This window comes from Meles meles, chromosome 7 (genome assembly GCF_922984935.1).
Source record: "Meles meles chromosome 7, mMelMel3.1 paternal haplotype, whole genome shotgun sequence".
Lineage (NCBI taxonomy): Eukaryota > Metazoa > Chordata > Mammalia > Carnivora > Mustelidae > Meles > Meles meles.
This window is the reverse complement of record NC_060072.1, coordinates 129076850-129101020: the sequence shown is the minus strand read 5'-3', so window position 1 is coordinate 129101020 and position 24171 is coordinate 129076850. Positions and strand designations below refer to the sequence as shown.

At 37.1% G+C, this 24171-nt stretch overlaps 1 protein-coding gene across 3 annotated transcripts in view; it reads right to left on the bottom strand.

Annotated features, from left to right (window-relative positions):
• Positions 1–24171, bottom strand: part of MALRD1 (MAM and LDL receptor class A domain containing 1) — an 800866-nt gene that overhangs the window by 603083 nt on the left and 173612 nt on the right. For all 3 annotated transcript variants that reach the window (XM_046012349.1, XM_046012350.1, XM_046012351.1), the window contains exons 16-19: positions 17262–17414; positions 16750–16855; positions 15912–16279; positions 11742–12154 (exon numbers count right to left, since the gene is read on the bottom strand). In XM_046012349.1, coding sequence (XP_045868305.1) covers positions 11742–12154; positions 15912–16279; positions 16750–16855; positions 17262–17414 — 1040 coding nt within the window. The remainder of the gene's footprint in view (positions 1–11741; positions 12155–15911; positions 16280–16749; positions 16856–17261; positions 17415–24171) is intronic.

Here is a 24171-nt window from a genome sequence, read left to right as displayed (position 1 = left end):
GGAATTGAAGATATAGTATTAGACATTGAATAGTAGCTTAGGCATTGAAGATACAAAGGTAGGTACTATCCAAAGTAAAACACATAAGGAAAAGAAAATTAGGAGAAAGTTGAACAAAGCAATAATAAGCCCTAGAACAACATCAAACAGCTTAATTTGCATGTAATCAAAGTTCACAGGGGATAGGGAAAAAAGGAAAGGAAAGCTTTGGGGGTCTGAGTTAATAATAAATTGGATTTCATCAAAATTAAAAAGTGTCTCTGTTTCGAAGAAACTATTAAAAGATTAAAACACAAGCCAGGAGAAAATATTCGTCATTAACATATCCAAGCAAAAGCTTGCATCCAGAAAATATAAAAAAGCTCAAAACTCAATAATAAGAAAACAAAAATCCAATCTAAATATTGGGCAAAAGATTTAAACAGACACTTCAAATTATGCTCCATTTGGCAAACATAGGAAATATGTCCAACATAATTAATGCTTAGGGCAATGCAAATTAACACCACAATAAGATACCATTATATACTTTTAATAACTAATATTAAGAAGACTGATAATAACAAGTACTGGCTAAGATGTGGAGGAACTGGAACTAAACATTCTGCTGATGGGAATAAAAAAGGGCTCACTATGAAAAAAAAGCTTAAGAGTTTCTTAAAATGTTAAGCATACTTCCGGCATATGATCCAGCAACTTCACTCCTGGGTATTTACCAAGAAAAATAAAAGCAGATGTTTATATAAACATTTACATGCAAGTATTCACAGCAGATTTACTTATAATACTCCAAACTACAAGCAACCCAAATATAGATTAATAATTGAATAAACTATGTTGCATCCATATAATAAAATACTATTTGGCAATAGATACAAATGAATTACAGATACATTCCATAACATAAAGGAATCTACTGAATGCAATAAATCAGAAAACAAACGCATACTGTACAATTTAAAGTTTGGAAAATATAAATTAATGTACACTAAGAGAAACCAATTCAGTGTTATTAAAGGATGGGAGTGAAGGCCAGATATAGGTATTACAAGGTGACGTGAGGAATCTTTTAGAGGTAAAGCATATTTATCTATTATCTTGATTGTGGTGGTGGTTTCAAAACTTTCAATATGGATAGCTTATTATGTCAATTATACCACAATAAATACCATAATAAAAAATCAGTTAGAAGGCTAGTGTAAAGTCTTATACATAAATGACCAGCTGAGCCTTACTGACTAAGCCACACATAATAGCACTGCTCAATTATTTCAATTGACATTAACAAGTCAAACACTTCCTTACCTACATGTGTAATCTAGTTCTAGCCTATGCATTTCACTTTAAACACATGATCCTAAATGGAAAACACACAAACTAAACAGTAAAATGAGAAAAGAACTTTTTATTAAAAAGAGGGGGTAGCTTAAAAGATCTCTTAGACAACATTAAGCAAAATTCACATTACGGTGGTCCCAGAAGAGGAAGAGAAAGAAAAAAGTGTTGAAAACTGATTTGAAGAAATAATAACTAAACCTTCCTAATACAGGGAAGGAAATAGACATCCAAGTCCGAAAAGCAGAATTACAAATGAGATGATCTCAAGGGGGTCCATATCAGCAAACATAATCATTAAAATGTCAGAGATTTTCATACTTAAAGTGTCTATCCAACAAGAAGATCTAACAATTGTAAATATGCCACCAACATGGGAGCAACCAATTATATAAACCAATTAATAACCAAAGTAAAGAAAAATACTGATAATATATTAATAGTGGGAGACCTCACATTCCACTCTCAGCAGTAGGCAGTTCATCTAAGCAGAAGATCAATAAAGAAACAAGAGCTCTGAATGATACATTGGACCAGATGTACTATGTAGATATATATAGAACATTCCATCCTAAAACAACAGAATACTCATTCTTCTCCAGTGCACATGGAACTTTCTCCAGAATAGACCACATACTGGGTCACAAATCAGGTCTCAACTGACACCAAAAGACTGAGATGATTCCCTGCACATTTTCAGACCACACTGCTTTGAAACTGGAACCCAACCACAAGAAGAAATTTGGAAGGAACTCAAACATTTGGAAGTTAAAGAGCATCCTGCTAAAGAATGATTGGGTCAACCAGAAAATGAAAGAACTTAAACAATTCATGGAAACTAATGAGAATGAAAACACATTGGCCCAAAACCTATGGGACACTGGAAAGGTGGTCCTCAGAGGGAAACACATAGCCACCCAAGCCTCCTCCAAAAATTAGAAAAAATCTCAAATGTACCAGCTAACTTACACCTAAAGGACCTAGAGAAAGAACAGCAAATAAAGCCTAAACCAAGTAGGATAAGAAAGGTAATAACGGTCACAACAAAAATCAATGAAATAGAAACTAGAAAAAAAAAGTAGAATAGATCAATAAAGCTAGCAGCTGGTTCTTGAAAGAATTAATAAGATCAATAAAACTCTGGCCAGACTTATCCAAAAGAAAAGTGAAAGAGTCCAAATAAAATCATGACTAAAAGGGGAGACATCACGACTAATACCAAGGAAATAGAAACAACTATTAGAAATTATTACCAGCAACTATATGCCAACAAATTAAGCAATCTAGAAGAAATGGATGCATTCTTGGAAACTTATAAACTACTAAGAATAAAACAGGAAGAAATAGACAATCTGAACAGACCAATAGGCAGTAAGGAAATTGAAGCAGTAATCAAAAACCTCCCAAAAAGCAAGAGTCCAGGACCAGGTTGCTTCCCAGGGGAATTCTACCAAACTTTTAAAGAAGAAATAATACCTACTCTACTGAAGCTATTTCAGAAAATAGAAATAGAAGGAAAACTTCCAAACTCATTCTATGAGGCCAGCATTACCCTGATCCCAAAACCAGACAAGCACCCCACCAAAGAGGAGAATTACAAACCAATATCCCTGATGCACATGGATGCCAAAATACTCAACAAGATCCTAGCCAACAGACTCCAACAGTACATTAAAGAGATTATTCACCATGACCAGATGAGATTTATTCCTGGGATGCAAGGGTAGATCAATATATGGAAATTAATCAATGTGATAGAGCACATTAATAAAAGAAACAAGAACCATAAGATCTTCTCAATTGATGCAGAAAAAGCATTTGACAAAATACAGAATCCTTTCCTGATTAAAACTCTTCAAAGTATAGGGATAAAGGGAACATACCTCAACATAAAAACCATCTATGAAAAGTCCAGTGGAAAAACTGAGAGCTTTTCCCTCAAGGTCAGGAACACAACAGGGATGCCCACCATCACCATTATTGTTCAACATAGTACTAAAAGTGTTAGCATCAGCAATCAGACAACTAAAAGAAATAAAAGGCATTGGCAAAGAAGTCAAACTCTCTCTCTTCACAGATGACATGATACTTTATGTGGAAACCCCAAAATACTCCACCCTCAAATTACTAGAACCCATCCAGCAATTCAGCAACATGGCAGGATACAAAATCAATGCACAGAAATCAGTTGCATTTCTATATACTAACAACGTAACTGAAGAAAAAGAAATTAAGGAATTAATTCCAGTTACAATAGCATCAAAACCATAAGATATCTAGGAATAAACCTAACCAAAGAGGTAAAGGATCTATACTCTAGAAACTACAGAACACTTATGAAAGAAATTAAGGAAGACACAGAGATGGAAAAACATTCCATGCTCATGGGTTGGAAGAATAAACATTGTTAAAATGTCTGTGCTTCCCAGAGCAATCTACACTTTCAATGCAATCCCTATCAAACTACCATTGACATTTTTCACAGAGCTGCAACAAACAATCCTAAAATTTGTATGGAACCAGAAAAGACCCCGAATTGCCACGGGAATGTTGAAAAAGAAAACTAAAACTCGGGGTATCATGATGCCTGACTTCAAGCTGTATTACTAAGCTATGATCATCAAGACAGTATGGTACTGGCACAAAAACAGACATTTAGATCAATGGAACAGAATAAAGACCCCAGAAATGGACCTTCACCTCTACAGTCAACTAATCTTCGACAAAGCAGGAAAGAATATCCACTGGAAAAAAGACAGATTCTTCAATAAATGGTGCTGGGAAAATTGGACAGCCACATGCCAAAGAATGAAACTGAACCGTTCTCTTACACCATACACAAAGATAAACTCGAAATAGATGAAAGACACATAGTAATAAAAATGAAAAGAAAATAGTGATGAAGAATTTCAAAAGCATCAAGAGGGAAAAAAAATTACATAGAAGGGAAATCCCATAAGGCTGATTTTTCAGCAGAAATTTTGTAAGAGAGAATAGAATGGCATGATATATTCAAAGTACTGAAATAAAAAAACCTGCAACCAAGAATACTCTATACAGCAAGGCTATCATGCCAAATAGGAAAGAGAAAGAGTTCCCAGACAACCAAAAATGAAAGGAATTTATCACCATAAGCCAGCATTAGAAGAAAGATTAAAGGGGACTCCTTGACTAGAAAGGAAAGAACCTAACCAGGAGTAAGAAAACTAGGAACCACAAAAGCAGTAAAATTAAGCAAATCTATAAAACAAACAGTCATAGGAGTCACAAAATAAAGGATATAAAGGGGCACCTGGGTGGCTCATTCAGTTAAACGTCCACCCTTTAGGGCGCCTGTGTGGCTCAGTGGGTTAAAGCCTCTGCCTTCAGCTCGGGTCATGATCCCAGGGTTCTGGGGTCGAGCCCCGCATCGGGCTCTCTGCTTCGCAGGGAGCCTGCTTCCTCCTCTCTCTCTGCCTGCCTCTCTGCCTAGTTGTGATTTCTCTCTGTCAAATAAATAAAATATTAAAAAAAAAAAGCCTCTGCCTGTGGCTCAGGTCATGATCCCAGGGTCCTGGGGTGGAGCCCCACATCGGGCTCTCTGCTCAGCCAGGAGCCTTTCCTCTTCTTTCTCTCTCTCTGCCTGCCTCTCTGTCTACTTGTGATCTCTGTCTGTCAAATAAATAAATAAATAAATAATCTTAAAAAAAAAAAAAAGTCCACCCTTGATTTCATCTCCAGTCATGGTCTCAGGGTTGTGACATCAAGCACCACATCAGGCTCTGCACTCAGCATGGAGCCTGCTTGAGATGCTCGCTCTTCCTCTACCTCTGCCCCTCCATCTTCTCTGTCTCTCAAGAAATAATAAAAATTTTTCTAAAAAAAGAATAAAAGGATGGACGCCTGGGTGGCTCAGTGGGTTAAGCCACTGCCTTCGGCTCGGGTCATGATCTCAGGGTCCTGGGATCGAGTCCCACGTTGGGCTCTCTGCTCAGCGGGGAGCCTGCTTCCCCCTCTCTCTCTGCCTGACTCTCTGTCTACTTGTGATCTCTGTCTGTCAAATAAATAAATAAAATCTTTAAAAAAAAATAAAAAAAGAATAAAAGGATATAAAGTATGACAGCATACACCTAACATGTGGTGAAGGAAGGAATAAAGAAATGGTGCTTTTAGAATGGGCCAAACTTAAGTGACCATCAACTTCATACAAACTCTGTATGAATAAGATGTTGTATATAAATATAATGATAACCACAAATCAAACAGTGGCAATAGATACACAAACAATAAAGAGAAAGAAATCCAAGTACATTACTAATGAAAGCTAGCAAACCCTGAGAGAAAGAGCAAGAGAAGAAAGGAACAGAGAACACAAAACAACCAAAAAAAAAAAAATGCAATTAAATACACACCTATAAATAATCACTTCAATGGAAATGGACTAAATGTTTCAAACTAAAGACACAGAGTGATGCAATAGATTAAAAAAAAAAAAAGCAAAGCCAATCTATATTCTGCTTCCAAGAGACTCATTTCAGACCTAGCAAAACATGCTGACTGAAAGTGAAGAAATGGAAGAGTATTTATCATGCAACGGAATTGAAAAGAAAACTGGGGAAGCAATACAGACTTAAAGACTGTAACAGGAGACAAAGAAGGACACTATATCATAATAAAGGGGACAAACCTACAAAAAGATGTAACAATTGTAAATATTCATCCACCCAACATAGGAGCACCCAAATACATAAAGCATAAGAACAAATATAAAGGAAGTAATCAATAATAATACAGTCATAGTCAGGGATTTTGACAACCAACTTATATCAATGGACAGATGATCCAAACAGAAACTCAACAAGGAAACACTGGCTTTAAATGACATGTGGACAAGATAGATCTAACAGATATATTCAGAACATATAAACAGTGGAATATACATTCTTTTGAAGTGCACATGGAACATTCTCCAGACAGATCAAATGTTAGGCCACAAAATAAGTATAAACAAATTTAAAAAGACTGAAGTCATACCATGCATTTTTTCTGAACACAATGCTATGAAAATAGAAATCAACAGCAAGAAAAAAATCTGGATAATACACTAATACATGTATGTTAACTAACATGCAATTAAACAATTTAAAGGATCCACCAAGAAATCAAAGAAAAAAAATACATGGAGACAAATTAAAGTGAAAATGCAATTGTCCAAAAATCTTTCGGATGCAGCAAAGGCAGTTCTAACACAGAAGTTTATAGCAATACAGGCCTATCTCAAGAAGCAAGAAAAATCTCAAATAAACAACCTAAACTTACACATAAAAGAGCTAGAAAAGAAGAAAAAAATTCAAAACCAGTAGAAGTAAACAGTAAAGATCAGAGCAGAAATAAATGACATAGAAACAATAAAAATGAAACAGCTCAATGAATTCAGGAGAAGGTTCTTTGAAAAGATCAACAAAACTCACCAACATTTAGCCAGACTCACCAAATAATAACAAGGCCGGGGGGTGGGGCTCAAAATATGAAAGAGAAGAAACAACTGACATCATAGAAATACAAAGAATTGTAAGTTACAAAAAATTATATGACAGCAAAATAGACAACACAGAAAACATGGATATATAATCTCCCAAAACTGATTGAGGAAGAAAGAGTAAATCTGAACAGACCAAGTATCAGCAATGAAATTGAATCAATAATCAAAAAGCTCCCAACAAACAAAAGTCTAGGACCATATAGCTTCACAGGGGAATTCTACCGAAGAGTTAAATAAGCGTTAAAACCTATACTTCTCAAACTGTTTCAAAAAATAAAAGAGGAAGGAATGCTTCCAAATTCATTCTATGAAACCAAACCAGACAAAGCTACAACAAAAAAAGAGAACTACAGGATGGTATTTCTGTGAACACACATGAAAAAAATCCTAAACTATATTAGCAAACCAAATCCAACAGTACATTAAACAAATCATTTGCCACAATTAAGTGGAATTTATTCCTGGAATGTGAGCATGGTTCAATATTTGCACATCAATCACCGTGAATCATCACATCAAAAAGAGAATGGATAAAAAAAATCATGATCATTTTAATAGATGCAGAAAAAGCACTTCACAAATTATAACATCCATTCATGATAGAAACCTCAACAAAGTGGTTTCAGAGGGCACATACCTCAACATAATAAAGGACATACATGAAAAACCCACAGCTAACATCATCCTCAATGGGGGAAAAACTGAGAGCTTTTCCAAGACAAGAATGTCCCCTCTCAGATTTTTGGTTTGGTTTGGTTTGGTTTTTTAAAAATTTATTTTTAGAGAGAAAGAACAAGCATGTGGTGTGGGGAGAGAGGCAGCAGGAGAGGGATAGAGAATCCCAAACGGACTCCGAGCTGAGCATGGAGCCTGACACAGGGCTTGATCCCACTATGCTGAGATCATGACATGAGCCAAAATTAAGTCAGACACTTAATCAACTGAGTGCCATCCAGGCACCTCTGTCCCCTCTCAGTTTTATTCAACATGGTACTGGGAATCTTAGCTACAGTAATCAGACAAGAAGAAATTATAGGAATCCATATTGGTAAGTAAGAAGTAAAAACTTCCCTACTTGCAGATGATATGAAAATCCTACTAGAAACAATAAATGAATTCAGTAAAGTTGCAGAAAACAAAATTAATACCCAGAAGTTGGTAGCGTTTCTATACACTATAGATGAAGTAGCAGAAAGAGAAATTTAGGAAACAACACTATTTAAAATTGCATCATAAAGGAATAAATACCTAAGAAGTGAAAGGTCTGTACTCTGAAAACTATAAAACACCAATTAAAAGGAATTGAGAATGATATTAAAGAAATGGAAAGGCATTCCATGCTCATGGGTTGGAGAAATTATATTATTAAAATGTCCACATTACTCAACGCGATCTACAGATTTAATTCAATCCCTATCAAAATGCAAGAGCATTTTTCACAGAACTAGAACAAATAATGCTGGAATCTGTATGAAACCACAAAAGACTCTGAATAGCCAAAGCAATCTTGAGAAATGAGAGCAAAGCTAGAGGTATCACAGTCCCAGAGGTCAAGATATACTACACGGAGCTGTAGTTACTCAAACAGTATGGGGTACTGGTACAAAAAATAGATGCACAGATCAACAGAATAAAAAAGAGAGTTCAGAAATAAATACATGATTATATTATCAATTAATCTATGAATAAAGAGGCGAGAATATGCAATGGAGAAAAGACAGTCACTTAAATAAATGGTGCTGGGAATACTGTACAGCTACATGAAAAAGAGTGAAACCAGACCACTTTTTAATAACACACACCAAGTCAAAATGGATTAAAGACCTAAACGTGAGACCTGAAACCATAAAAATCCTAGAAGAGAGAACAAGCGGTAATTTCCCAGACCTCAGCCATAGCAGTATTTTTCTTGATATGTCTCCTGAGGCAAAGAAACAAAATCAAAAGTAAACTATTGGGGCTACATCAAGATAAAAAGCTTTTGCACAGCAAAGGCAACCAATAAAACAAAAAGACAACCTACTGAATGGGAGAAGATATTTACAAACGATATATACAATTGGGGGTTAATATCCAAAATATATAAGGAACTTACATAAATCAACACACACACACACACAAAAAAAACAATTAAAAAAAATGGGCAAATGACATATACAGACATTTCTCCAAAGACATACTGATGGCCAACAGATACATAAGAAGATGCTCGACATCACTAATCATCAGGTAGCTGCAAATTAGAACCACCATGAGATATCCCTATATACCTGTCAAAATGGCTAAAACCAAAAACACAGAGATTAAAAGTGTTAGGATGTGGAGAAAAAGGAACCCTCTTATACTGTTGGTGGGAATACAGATTGGAGTAGCCATTGTGGAAAACAGAATGGAGGTTGCTCAAAAAATTAAAAGTGGAAATATCATATGACCCAATAATTCCAGTATTGAGTATTTACCCAAAAAACCACAAAGTCACTAATTTGAAAAGATACATGCACTCATATGTTTACTACAGAATTATTTATAAGAGTCAAGATATGGAAGCAAACTAAGTGTCCATCAAAAGACAAATGGGTAAGAAAGAAGTGGTACACACACACACACACACACACACACACACACACACACACTGGAATACTGTATTGCCATAAAAAGGATGAGATGTGCTATTTGAGACAACAAGGATTAACCTAGAGGATACTGTAAGTGAAATATATCAGACAAATACCATATAATTCCACTATCTGGAAGTTTTTAAAAAAATGAATAAACAAACAAAAAGCAAAATGAGACCTATAAATACAGACCACTAACTGGTGGTTGCCGGAGGAGAACAAGGAGGAGTGTTGGACAAAATGGTTGAAGGTGAGTGGCAGTTACGGAATTCTGATTATTGAACATGTAAGTCACAGTAATGGATGCACAGCATGAAAAACATAGCTAATTATGGTGTAAAAACAGTGTTATCAGGACAGGAGGTAGCTACACTTCTGTTGAACATAGCACACTGTATAGTCTTGTTGAATCACTATGTTGTATACCTGAAACTAATGTAACATTGTGTGTCAACTATACATACATACATAATCCCTGAAAAATTCTGGAATTTTTCTTTGAAATAAACATTTAATGAGCACGTTACCTGCTGGATTGATACTAGGTAGTTTCACCAACAATATCACAGTTGAATAAAATCTTGGTTATTGCTGCTCTTGCAACAACTACGTATACTCATTCAATGAAGAAAAGTATCTGGTTGCTTAAACTGGACCCAATTTTTACACTCTTAAATAATTAATCTACATGGCATGCACAATCTGATTTCACCTTTTCATGCCTGAATGTCATTGATAAAAAACAAAACCCTAGAAGAACCATTGGATGAAATCAAACAGAGAACTCCGTGTATAACCCAAAATGGGTTTCAAACCCCAATTTCTATATTTCAGATTCATAACTAAAGGATTCCTTGGTTAGTTCCATGTTCATCTGAATGTGAAGCAGCTCCCTTGCCTAGATGATTTTTCTCCTGGCAACCAATTCTTGAGTAAATATCACAAGGAGAGTTTATCCACTGAATACTAGTTTGACCCAAATTACAATTCACCTGATTAAATATTAAGAATTAATTTGAAGTGGATGAGCTATTATTAAATAAAAGTCAAAGAACCTTCCTTCAATTTCATTTCTTATGATTACACCCATCCTACCATTACAGCTGAACTCTCTCCATGCAGCAGATTAGTTCTCATGATTTCATCTTATGCCTATCTAGACAAATAACTAATTTCAGTGTGTTTTCTAGTGAGTCATATATGATGTATATCTATGATGGCTCTTAACCGGGGGCCTGGAGCTAAGTTCTTGGCTACAAAGCTGTGAAGACAATTAGAAAGAGGCAGTACTTTAAAATTAGGGTAACAGAGAAATTCAGCCTATATAAAAAAGCAAAAAACAAAAAAATGTTTAGCCAAGAGAGGTAAGAAGTCTCTCTCCATATATTATATGTAGATCTATTTGTGCAAAGGTGAAAAGAACAAATATTCAACCCTCCTACAGGGGACAAGCTATATGATATATAAGAAAGGGAATGAATGAGAAATTATCGGAAACCACAGCTTCCAGTCCAAGTCCCCATTCTGCTGCTCACCATTTCTTTGACCAGATATAAATAACCACCTCGCTGGCTTTTTTTTTTTTTTATTCCTATCTGCAAAACTGACAAAAAAGGAGCCTGACTTACCCACTTCAGGGAATTGCTGAGGGAATCAAAGAGCTAATAGACAGAAAATTCCTTCACCAAACTACAAAAGTCACATAAGCATTTAAACTTGCCATTCTAAGTTTTCCTTTTAGGAGAAGGTCTGAGACTCAGAGTAAAGAAGTAAAGACCACTCCACCAGGAGTGAGGAGACCTAGCTAGACTGACTGGCTTGGCCCCAGAGTAGCTGTGTGATTCTCCAACAAAGCATGCACTCTTCTCGGATTTTTGTTACTTACCTACAAAATGTGAAGAAGTCAAATGAAATATTCAAAATAACAGACCTTAGAATCTGAACATTTGGCAGAATACAGAAATTGTGCAGAACTCTTTTTCCCTCCAGATTTTTTATTTCAGTAGAAAAATGACTTCAAGTCAGAGGGACCTGCACCTGTTGCCAATACCATGTGTCCACCTTTAGAACTTTTAATCACACATTATTGGGGGTAGTCTTAACGTAACTTAACAAGCTTTGGACACCCTTAATTGAATGATAAATGTATTTTGAAGTAACTTTGATCAAATTCCACTTGCTTTTAATTCAAGGTTATAGGAATCTTTCATATTCCTTAGACATTCTGATGCATTTTAAATACACACAATGAAATCCATTATCCATACCTGAAAAGGCCGCCTGCTGGAAACATTGAGGTGTTTCCTTATCCATCTGTTGCCTTGATTCCCAAATATCTGCCACAGCAGCTGTCCTCTTGTGTTACTCCAGACTCGCTGGTAGATGGCCAGCCTGTAAATGTGCTTTCCAAACATGTGGTAATAGAAGCGGAAGGTACAGCCCTCTGTACTGGTGGCGTTGAGGACAGGGCTGAGTAAAGCAGCTCTGTTTTGGAAAACCTGTGGCTCCGAAGATTCTATGTAGAGATAGTGTCCTTTAGCTGTGCCCAAAGTGTTATCCTTCATGGGCCCTGTATTAAGTGTCAAAGTTGGACCGCGCTTCCTGGTCCAATCAAAGTCATCTTCTGTATCTTGTTCCCAGTTGCAAATTCCATTTTCAAAGTTGCACTGGAGTTCGGGTGCTGAAATTGCATTAAATAATAACAAATAAATAAATAAATGAATGAATGAATGAATAAATGAATGAATAATTTAGGACAAAAATAACTACAATTAAGAAAACTCTTTGATGTGTTGCTCCTGACATGGTTAACCATTTTAATTGTTTTTTAAATGCAACATTAAAGTTTCTAAAAGGTGAATAAATCCTAGATTTACATCAAGTAATAATATTTTATAGACTGAAGGCAACATTACTTTAGCCATCATCTTCCAAATGCCTTTCATGCCTGTCCCTTCACCGTTTCTAGCACTGTAACTCCGTGCCAATGACCATGACACCACAGCTGACTCAAGGCGCCCAACTCCTGGCTCAGCTGATTTCAACCTCAGCCAAATGTCCCACCAGTGAACATTAAATATCAAAACAAAACAGAAAACACCAAGGCCCAGAACTCATCTTCAGAGATGTTAAATTTTTAAAAAAAGATTTATTTGAGAGAGTGTGCTGGAAGGAGGGGTTGGCAGAGGGAAAGAGACTGTCAAGCAGACTCCCCGCTGAGCACAAAATCCAACACAGGGCTCCATCTCACAACCCTGAGATCATGATCTGAGCCGAAATCAAGAGTTGGACACTCAACCAACTGATCCACCAGGGCGCCCCCAGAGATGTTGATGTAACTGGTACAAATCGTGCACCAAATATCAGGATACTTCATCATCTCCCTTGGTGATTCTAACATGTAGAAGTGAAAACAGTCATATTTTAATAGGGCTCAGTCTTCCAGAATCACCTGAAGGATGGTAGAATTGCCCACTCCATGGTGAAGCCCCATACAAGTACTAGCTTGTCAGATACGGGGTGAAGCCCAGGAATCCATATTTTCAACAAGCACCCAACATGATTCTGATGTCAATGTTTTCCAGACCTCATGCTGAAAAACTCCTCCCTCTGGTTCCATCTTGGCCCAGTTCCAAATGTCCCTTGGGCTCAGTGCCAGAATGACCATTCTTTCACCTTCCATGGCAATTTATCATTTTCCTTCTCTATTCAAGTTCCTGTAACATTTACTCACTTAATCTAAACTTAAATCTAAACTCTTCTTTCAATCTTTCCGAAATGAAATTAACTTCCTGTTCGTCCCTAACTATCCTTTCATTTCGCATATAGCATCTTCCCCACATGCTTAAACACCTCACGCCTCTCTCACGCTTCCTGTTGTGCTGTGAGCCCTGGGAGGCAGTCTTTTCTTCCCACTGCACTGCAGCTCCTTTGAGCTGGAGCTTTTAAACTTTAAACTCCTCTCAGTCTCTAGAAGAATTGAAAGCACTTATGAAGAATTGACTTGTCCCTTGTCAACTAGACAATCTACCATAATTTCTACCATAATATGGGAATGTATTCATTTTGGGAGATGTGAGCATTTTTGTTGACACCCAGGATCTGTGTAGAATAAATGCCAGAGGATGTACATTTAGCATTATTTGGGCAGAAAGAACAGGATTTAGAATTAACGAGGAGTTCTACCTTTTAGCTTCATTTACATAAGTTGGTATTTTTTTTTAAATAAATGTCAGCTATCCTTTAACTATTCATCTTAGCAAATGCACTTTGTGCCAAAGGGGAGTAAATATTCTGAAGCAGTAAATACAGGCATATGTGGATAAATGCAGCCAGGCAAGAACAGATCATCTGTCTCTGCAAACCACAGAACAGGAGCTTAGACCTAATGAAGGGAACCCAGTGAGTAAATGTCAAATGAAAGATGAGCTTTCATTTGATATTTCCTCACTTGTGACTCATCAAGCCCAGCTGTGACGTGAACTGGGGACCTGCGGTGTGCTCCCCTGGTGTCAGTCTTTGGTTGTGGAGCAGAAGGAGAATGTCAAACTGCTAAGGTTTTTGACATAAAACTGGTACTCAAGCCAACAGATTTTGATATTGCCTGTCTTCCTACTGACTGTATGTGCAATCTGTATTTCAAAAGGGAATGTGTGCAGCTCCACCTTTAAAGGCCCTACCTCTAAACATAGGCAACTTTACACAACAGCGATTCTGGATGTCTAATGTGTTCTATGCAATCCAATAATATGTCTATATGGACAGCTGTGAGAGAAACTCACCGTCTAATGCCACTCCTATTCTCTTTCATCAATACTTAGTCACAAGAAGTATTCTGATATATTTGTACTGCCATAATTCCATTCTAAGTTAGCCCTGAGTGGTTTGAAGGATAATTTGCTTATTTTTAGCAACATACCAATTTTTTTTTGAGGAGGGGGCTTCAGAGAGCTTTAAAAAGATGATAAAGTTTCTAAATCTGCACAAATAAATTACCTTGAGGACAAGTAATATCTCTGGTGTTAGCCATTGTCTAAACTACCAACTTTATTTCTATCCACTCAAGGTATTAGTTGTGTAATGAGACGCATGGTAATTCTGACTTCAATCCACCTGACTGTATCAAAGACCACATATATATAGCACTCTCTACAATAATTTATATGGAAATTTCTTAATGCAGTGTTTCCTATGATGTACCACACATTTTATGGCTTCTCTATGATTTATAATTAGCCTCTCAATGTAATAAGCATATAGCGTGAATTTTAAGAATTGTTGCTATTTCTGGACAAGGGAAGATGCAAACTCTTTTTCTGAATGATTTTTGTAATTGGAAAAAAAATAGCTATGAGCATCTGATTCATTTTCAGGAGTAAGTGCAGTGGGCACTATCTGGAGCTAGGTTCATACAAGTGTAGAACACATGTTATCATCAGATACCATAAGCTTTCTGGTAATTTAAACCAGAAACTTAAGACTTATCTTTGACAGCTTATCTATCAGCTCATCTATCTCTGCTCCCTGTAGCCAAAACATCATCAAATGTTCCTTCCGAATATTTCCCCAAACAGCAGTCCCTCCATCTCCATCACTCTGGCCAGGATGCCCACCCCTCCTCATGGACTACTGCAACGGCCTGCTGATGGGTCTTCTGAATCCACTCTCCTCCAACCCACTCATCACACTGTATCCACAGTGACATGATTTAATGTGCCAACTTTTTATATTACCTTCCTTGTTAAAAACCTTCAGATGAAGATAAACCTCCCTAACATGGACAATGAAGATCTGCAACTGGCCTCCCCAACATTCCTGTCCTTATGCTGTACCCTCCACCCCTTCACGTCCTCCCTGCAGCCACACTGGCTGGCCTCCATCCACCATGCAGTCACTTATCAGGGCTTTTGCACAGATGCTTTGACTTCTTACTTTTCAGATCTCATGTAAGTTGTCACCTCTAGGAAGTTCAATACCATTATCATAAAAAGTCACAGCTCCCCTCTCTTTATCTCCCATCAAAGCTCCCAGTTTTGTATTTATTATTATTTGAATAACATCCATCTCCTCGATTAGGCCATAAGCTCCCTAAGATCTGAGACTCAGTAGTCGTGTTCAGCATTGTATCTCTAGCAACTAGTTCCTCAGTCACCACTACAAATATTGGTAGCCCAACTAACTCATCACTCATCCCAGTCATCAACTTTGGAACAGTGCTTCGTGTCTTTGCCTCGACTGGCTAGAAAACACTGAACTAATCAAGACCTCCACTATCAAAATAAGAAGGACCAAAAAAAAAAAAGAAAGAAAAAGAATAAAGTACTTACCACAGTTATCCTTTGTGTCTTTGCCTTGACTGGCTAGAAAACACTGAACTAATCAAGATCCCCATTATCAAAATAAGGATCAAAAAAAGAGAAAAATAATAAAGTACTTACCACAGTCATCCTCATCAGTGTGATCACCGCAATCATCTACCAGATCACATAACAGAAGCTTCTCTACGCAAGCTTTGCTGCGTCGACACCAGAAGAAATCTGGCTCTTTGCAGCTGTCCGCAGGAAGGGGAAGAGTACAATTTTCAAATCTGATGTCATCAATCGCGGAGACTCCATCATAAATGCCAAGACTGACTTTATCTAGTGACAAATGGAAGGGCTGAGTGAGGCGTCCAAGCTGAACAGTCACCTGTGACCACTGGTTGCCCTGGTTATATAATACTCTCCACAGTACAGTGGGGTCACTGGAATTTTCCACGTGTAGCTGGAGCTCAGCGGCCCCCACTGACAGACCATAGTTATAAAACCTGAAAAAAGAGGCAACACAAGGAATGGAAATGATTTATGGCACAGACTAAACATTTAACTTACGGGCTCTTCCGCTTGATCAACAGCCAATTAATAATTAGCTATCACAACGGACGCGTTTCTTTCCTGGTAATTGCGGCTGCTCATATGCGAGAGCTTATCTGCTGAGGGGCACACTCTGGCTCGCAGGACCCGGGGAGCCTTTCTCAAGGAGTTCAGTTCAGAATAGGGGAGGCAGAGTTAATTAAATTATAATCCACTGTCGGAGGGAAAGAGTCCCTTTCCTTCAAAGAAAGAACACAACAAATGCTGACAATGTGTTCCTAAGAAAAATTCTGACTGTGTAAATCTAACACAATACCTATTTTTGAAGCCAAACCAGTGGCAAATCATGACGTCTGGTAAGTGCAGGAGTGTGCCTACAACCACGGGGCTGTAAGGGAACCTGACCACAGTTTGTAGAATTTACCAGAAGGAAAGCGTGCATCCAGGTCCTGCCTGGCTAAAGGTTGGGCTCTGGAGTTTGGCAACTTGTGACAAGCTTCTGCTTTTCTTCAGAATGAACATAAAATGCCCTATTGGGACACAAATACAAATCGTTAAGTTGGCCAACTGAGCTGACACACCTGCCCCTTAACCCCATCCTAAGCTCTGTGTCTGACTAAAATTAAGAACAGACCATTAAAAATCCACAAAAGTGATCGTTAGTCAAATTTGCTCTTGTGGAAACTCAACTAGTATCCACTTCTAGGTGAAAATGATGCAAAAAGGTAATAATTTCAGTGAACTCAGCCAAAAATATATCCATACTCTCTCCCCACCACCCACGAAGGAGTCACTTCATAATAACAAACAGAAGCATAACTTATGACAAATTCAGCTGTCGCACTAACATAGAACTTCAAATGCTTCTCTTTCTCTGAACAGACCTGACCAAGGGTGAACGGAAGGAATAACAGACAGCCTCTCCTTGCTTCTTACCTTGAGCTGTGTTGTGAGTATGATCCCAAGGTGGGGCCTGTTGCTCAAATTCAGCTGAAAGGTTATTTCTAGAGTTCCATACCCAGTCAAAATTGTCACCACGAATTGCTTCAAACCAACCACAGCTACTTGCTTCAAAGTCACATCTGGAACCTGAGAAAACAAAATGTGATTCCTAAGGTGGCTCTCCAAAGTGTTCACATACTTTAGAAAGGGTAGAACTCAACTGTCACTTTTTTTTTAAAGATTTTATTTATTTATTTGACAGAGAGAGATCACAAGTAGGCAGAGAGGCAGGCAGAGAGAGAGAGAGGGAAGCAGGCTCCCTGTTGAGAAGAGAGCCCAACGCGGGACTCCAACCCAGGACCCTGAGATCATGACCTGAGCCAAAGGCAGCGGCTTAACCCACTGAGCCACCCAGGTGCCCTCAACTGTCACTTTTTTATGCCTAAGTACATTAAAGGACACCTTGGAGGGAAAAAAGGATCCTAACAGATCTAAAAAATGAAACAAACAACAACAACAAAACACTGAGTTGTGCTTTTCATACTGGAAATTGATAAGGCAGAATTATCAATTCAAGAAATTAAATTTTTACCAAATATTTTTTCAAAGAAAGAGTATTAATAGCCATTTTGGTTAAAGAGTTACTAAGTTATACCTAATTTATTCTGATACTCATGTTATTCTCTGCTGCTATGACATCACCTGGAAGAATTAATTATTCCTATGGATTATTTTACATTAAAACATGGTAAGTAGCTACTTCCAAAAATATCAATATTTGAAAAATCCGGATTATTATATTTAATATAGCATTCACCAGCAATTTTGTAAAGCTTAATATTTCCTGAAGCATTGTGTAATTTGTGCAGGGAAGAAGAATTTGACCCACTTTTCATGTCAATATGTAAGAAACAGATAATTTCCTCAAAGCCATAAGAAAAGAGGAAGAGAAAAGGCAGGACTGGGAAGTTATAATAATAGTGTTGAATTATAGCTAATGTTTAATAAGTACCTATGTCACAGACCCTGTACTAAATGCTTTATATAGATCCAAATTTCACAACAGCCCAATGAAGAAAGTGTTATTATTATAACCACTTTACAGATGAAGAAAGGAAAGCTCAGGGAAGTTACTGACCTAACCAAGGTCAGAGAGTTAGGAAACTGTACAGATGGATTGAAATCCAAGTATTTTCACTCCATATCTAATATTCTTTCTGCAACTATTGACAATAACTGTTAATTGCTATGATTCTGGAAGAAAGATAAACCCAAAAGGCACAATTTGAGTTTGTTCAGTGTGGACAATCAGTGTTACTATATATCCCAACACAAAATGAGGTTTGCTCCTATAGATGATTATTGCACTGGAATCCTTGGTCATTGGTTATTTATATCCAAGGATACAGCAGAAATCTGCATAGATGTTCCCTTGTAAAAGACTTAGGAAGAAAGCACTAAGCTCAGGGAATAAAAGTATACAATAAATCACTCGCTGAGATTATAAAATTCAAAACTGCAAGGGAATTTTAACCTAATGATAAATCATTTTCAATTTTGAAAAGGCTTTACCACGCAGGGGGGAAGGTGAGGTGGGCTGTAATATTATAAATATATTTTTAAAATATTTATAAATATTGTAAATTTATAAATTAAGTTTCTGTAAAATATCTGATTTCAAAAATATGCTTGCTTTCTATCAGGTTTCCTGCTATGGCTGGCAGAGTAACTTAAAAATGAGACCAAAAATCAATAAGAATATATGATATTTTTAAAATGTTGCATCAACTTTGAGGCACCTGGGTGGCCAGTCATTTAAGCATCTGACTCTTGATTTGGCTCAAGGTCATGATCTCAGGGTTGTGGGACTGATCCCTACCATCAGGCTCAGTGCTCATCGAGGAGCCTGCTAGAGATTCTCTCTCCCTGTGCTTCTCCCCCTCCCCCCTCTCTAAAATAAATAAATCTTTAAAAACTTTTTTTTATTTAAAAAAATCTTAAGAAAGCACACAAATAAAATAATAAAATGTTGCATCAACTTTAATAAACAAGGAATAACTATATTTCATTAAGAATAAAAAATCAACAAATTAATTACACTTAGAATGAAAATCTCTCATGTAAAGTTTACAAATTTGTGGAGAGACAATTAAATGCTGCTCAAAAGTAAAAAATAATAATGATAATTATGTCGTTAGGGATAAATGCTCAGAATATTTAAGACTATATTTTCAAAGGCCATCTCTGTTTATAAATATGTAATTTATAAATAATCCAGATTTTAGGGGTTTCAAAATGTGTAGCTGCCATTTCAATGTTTTTTATTGCTATTTCAGACAATCCAAAAAAAAAAAAAGGATCCGGGAGTTCTTTTATGCAAAGGGAAGGAAAGGAGTTATTGCTGCTTTGGAATAGCTATCCCACATAGCTATCTGGGAAGGGAGCTTTATTCTCTATCGTCTGCTACCCAGGGAGATACTGATGTAGAAATAAATGAATATTCTAATGGTGGTCAAATTTCAGGGACCATTATGGCAATTTGCTAGTTCTCTAGATAAAGCCCATTAAAAACAGCAATTTTTAACAGATGGTTATGTTGTTAAACTTCAAATACACCTGTCTCATCTACTTTGTTCCTAAATATTTAGATATTTCTATATGCACTTTAAAACTCACCTCAGCTGATCAGAGATATAATAAGTCACCTGAAATTAATCTGGTTAGCTGTTTAACAAGTAGATACTTCATTAGAACAGTGGTTGAAAATTATGTCTTTTCCTGACTTAAAATATAACATCCTGGTACATTTTGATAACTGAGGTTCAAAGACTGTTCACTTTTCTGGAAACTCATGATCAACTTTCTCAGTCATCATCATATCATCTCAGTTATCATCATAATTTGCAAGAACAATCACAGTTACCACTACTACAGGGTTTATCATGTATCAAGCTTTCTGCTAGGAGCTATTAAGTTCATAACACGAAGTCTGTTGATACAAATTTTTAAAAATTATCTATTTCTATGGATATGGGTTAAAAAGCTAGTGACTCCACAGCAGCTTTTATGAATATTCAGCAAAATTACCCTTGTTGCCTCTATTACTTACATAAATATAATTACAGTAGCTACCCCTGAGGAAAGGGTGCTAGGGGATACTCGGTGGACTGAAACACAGCTCCATCCCCTTACACTATCACGGTCATGCTGAGAGCTTTGCACTGAGACAGAAGAAGATAAATTTATGTAGGAGCCAAGGAAACTTGTGAGGGGGAAAAATACAGAATCAGATGGTCTTATATCAAATTCACTGTCAGAACTTCTTTGATGGTTTGAGATGATCCCTACAAAAAATCATGTGTAAGCAATAAACATGAAAGGTAGAAAGTGTCGGAGCTGATAATTTGGGTCCCATGCAAAGACTTGAAAATTTATAGAAGAGTGCTTCTTAGTATCTACCCAAGGAACTCAAAAATTTACATCCACACAAAAACCTGTACATGGATATTTACAGCAGCTTTTCTCCTTTTTTTTTTTTAGCAGCTTTATTCCTAATTGCCAAAACTTGGAAACGACAGAATTGTCCCTCAGTAGGTGAATGGTTAAATAAACTGTAGGATGCCCAGACAGTGGAACAGTGGAATATCATTCTGCACTAAAAAGAAATGAGTTATCAAGCCATGAAGAGACATGGAGGAAACTTAAATGCATATTACGAAGTGAAAGAAGCCAGTATGTAAAGGCCCGTACTGTAGGCTTTCAACTATATGACATTCTGGAAAAAGCAAAACCGTGAAGACAGTAAAAGGAGTAGTGGTCGGCAGAAGTTGGAGGTGGGGGAAGGGCATCTCTATGGCAATGAAAATACTCTGCATGATACCTTATTGACAGATTGTACCACACATTCTTCCAAACCCACAGAATGTACAACACCAAGAGTGAATCCTAATAGAAATTATGGGCTCGGGGTGATTATTATGTGTCGGTGTAGATTCATCAGTTGTAACAACACCCCTCCACCCTGCCCTCCTACACTGCCAAATGCTGATGTAGGAGAAGCTGTGTGGTGGGTGGGTGGGTGGGTGGGTGTGGGTGTGGGTGTGTGTGTGTGTGTGTGGCAGGGTAGGGGAGGTAGATGGAAAATCTCTAATTTTTCCTCAACTTTTCTGTGACTCTAAAACTGCTATAAAAAAAACTTAATAATTACTCAGTTAAGGTAAGTGCTTTGAAGAAAAATAAAACAGGGCACCTGGGTAGCTCTGTTGGTTAAGCAACTGCCTTCAGCTCAGGTCATGATCCTAGAGTCCCAGGATCGAGTCCTGAATCAGGCTCCCAGCTCTGCAGGGAGTCTGTTTCTCTGACCCTCTCCCATCTCATGTTCTCTCTCACTCTTTTCTCTCAAATAAATAAATAAAATCTTTTTTTTTAAAGAAAGAAAGCAAAAGAAAACAAAATTTTATAGGAGGAAGTATGTTCTCACACATCATGTAGTTGAATTCCAAACTCCCTCTGATTTCAGCCACATGAGAAAAGATTCTCAGGTTTAGGAGAAAAAGGGAAAATGGCTAAACATGTAAGTGGTAATTGTAAAAATTAGAAACCTAAAGCCCAGCTGAAGGGCACACTGTTAGAGAGTGTTAGAGAGATCTAACCCAGTAAAGACAAAACTGTTGTGTGAAAGACATCCATTTATTACATACGTCACATCGTCTCTAATTCTCTTAAAATACAGAACATATTACTGCACCCATTTTTAGAGATGAGAAAGATAAGGGTGAAAGAGGATTAACATATAATTTATAGAGATTGTTATGACTGACAGAATTCCAACCTGGACCTGATGTCAAAGCCTGTACTCTTAAAAAATTATACTGCATTTATAGTTAAAGTATTAAAAATGATAACTTACAGTTTTAGAACTATTACATGCCAAGCACTGTGCTATGAGTTTTTAATGCAAGATCATATAAAATCTAAACATGTATAACTACAGGGCATGCTCTAGAAGTAGATCTTAAACTGTATAATAATAAAGGCATAACTTGTCTTACTGCACTTCACAAATATTACTTTTTTTTTCCCTTAACAAATTGAAGGCCGAATGCAACCCTACGTTAAACAAGTCTATTGGCTCCATTTTTTACATTTCTTCACCTCATTCTGGCAATTCTGGTCACATTCTGGTAATTCTCACAGTATTTCAAACTTTTTATTATTATATTTGCTATGGTGATCTATAATCAGTTATCTTTGATGTCACCATAGTAATTGTTTTGAAGCACCCCAAACTGTGCCCACTCAAACTTAATGGCAAACTTAATAAATGTTGTGTGTGTTCTGACTGCTCTACTGACCAGCCATTCCCCAGTCTCGCTCCCTTTCCTCTGGCCTCTCTATTCCCTGAGATACAGCAACATTGAAAGTGGGCCCATTAATAAGCCTACAGTGGCCTCTAACTGTTCAAATGAAAGGAAGAGCCACGTGTCTCTCACTTTAAATCAAAAATTAGACATGATTAAGCTTAGGGAGGAAGGCATGTCAACAGCTGAGATAAGCCAAAAGCTAGGTCTCTTGACCTCGCAAACAGTTAGCCAAGTTGTGAATGCAGAGGAAAAGTTCTTGAAAGAAATTAAAAGTGCTCCCAGTAAGCAAACAAATGATAAGAAAATGAAGCAGCTTTAAGGTCGATATGGAGAAAGTTTGAGTGGTCTGGACAGAAGATCAAATCAGCCACAACATTCCCCCAAGTCAAAGCCTCATCCAGAGCAAGGTGCTGACTCTCTTCAATTCCATGATGGCTGAGAGAGGTGACAAAGCTACAGAAGAAAAGTCTGAAACTAGCAGAGGCTGGTTCATGAGGTTTAAGGAAGAAGTCATCTCCAGAACATGAAAGTCCAAGGTGAAGAAGCATGTGTTGATGTGGAAGCTCAGCAAGATCTCCAGCAGATCTAGCTAACTAAGGTCATTACTGAAAAAAAAAATCTTAAAAAGAGGTTATTATAAACCTCAAATGCATTAATATCATATACACTATTTTAGAACATGATCTTTCAGGCTTTTTCATGTGTTAAATGGTTATATGTTTGAAGTTATACTAATGTTAAAATAACTGTAGACTTCATCAATTGGTAATATTTATTAGTGATTTAAAACATAATATAGTCAAGAAATATGTATAAAAGTACCATGTAACAAAAAAGATGTCTATATAAATAAATAGAAGTAATGAACTCTTTTAAAGGAGCATCAATGCATAAATAATAACATCTTGCATTCAAAATTATTGCATTTGAAATAAAAAGGATTAATTACCTTATTTTTTTTTAAAGATTTTATTTATTTATTTGACAGACAAAGATCACAAGTAGGCAGAGAGGCAAGCAGACAGAGAGGGGGAAGCAGGCTCCCCGCTGAGCAGAGAGCCCTATGCGGGGCTCGATCCCAGGACCCTGGGATCATGACCTGAGCTGAAGGCAGAGGCTTTAACCCACGGAGCCACCCAGGCACCCCTAATTACCTTATTCTACATATGGTTTTAAGGGTCTCCTGTAACCTGACCAACAAAGACAGTGTTGGGACACAATTCTCCATGGGTATCTCATGTTTGTGCATGTCCTATAAGCTGAGCCCTTAACCACCCCTTTGTTCCAGACCATCCTTTTAAGGATAAAGAGAGGTATAACAGAGGGCAAGTCATTACCTTGTATGACATAATAAGGAAAATGTCTTCCTCATAGGTCAGACACATATGCTTGAATCCCACTATAAAATGTTTGGGTTCCATAAACTCAGGTTTTTTTAGCTTTGATCAAAAGCCATTTTGTGTGTACATCCACCTGGACCTCTCCATGCTGCTGCTGGGACTCAGGGAGCATAAGGGCAATCTTGACACTTGTGCTGTGCG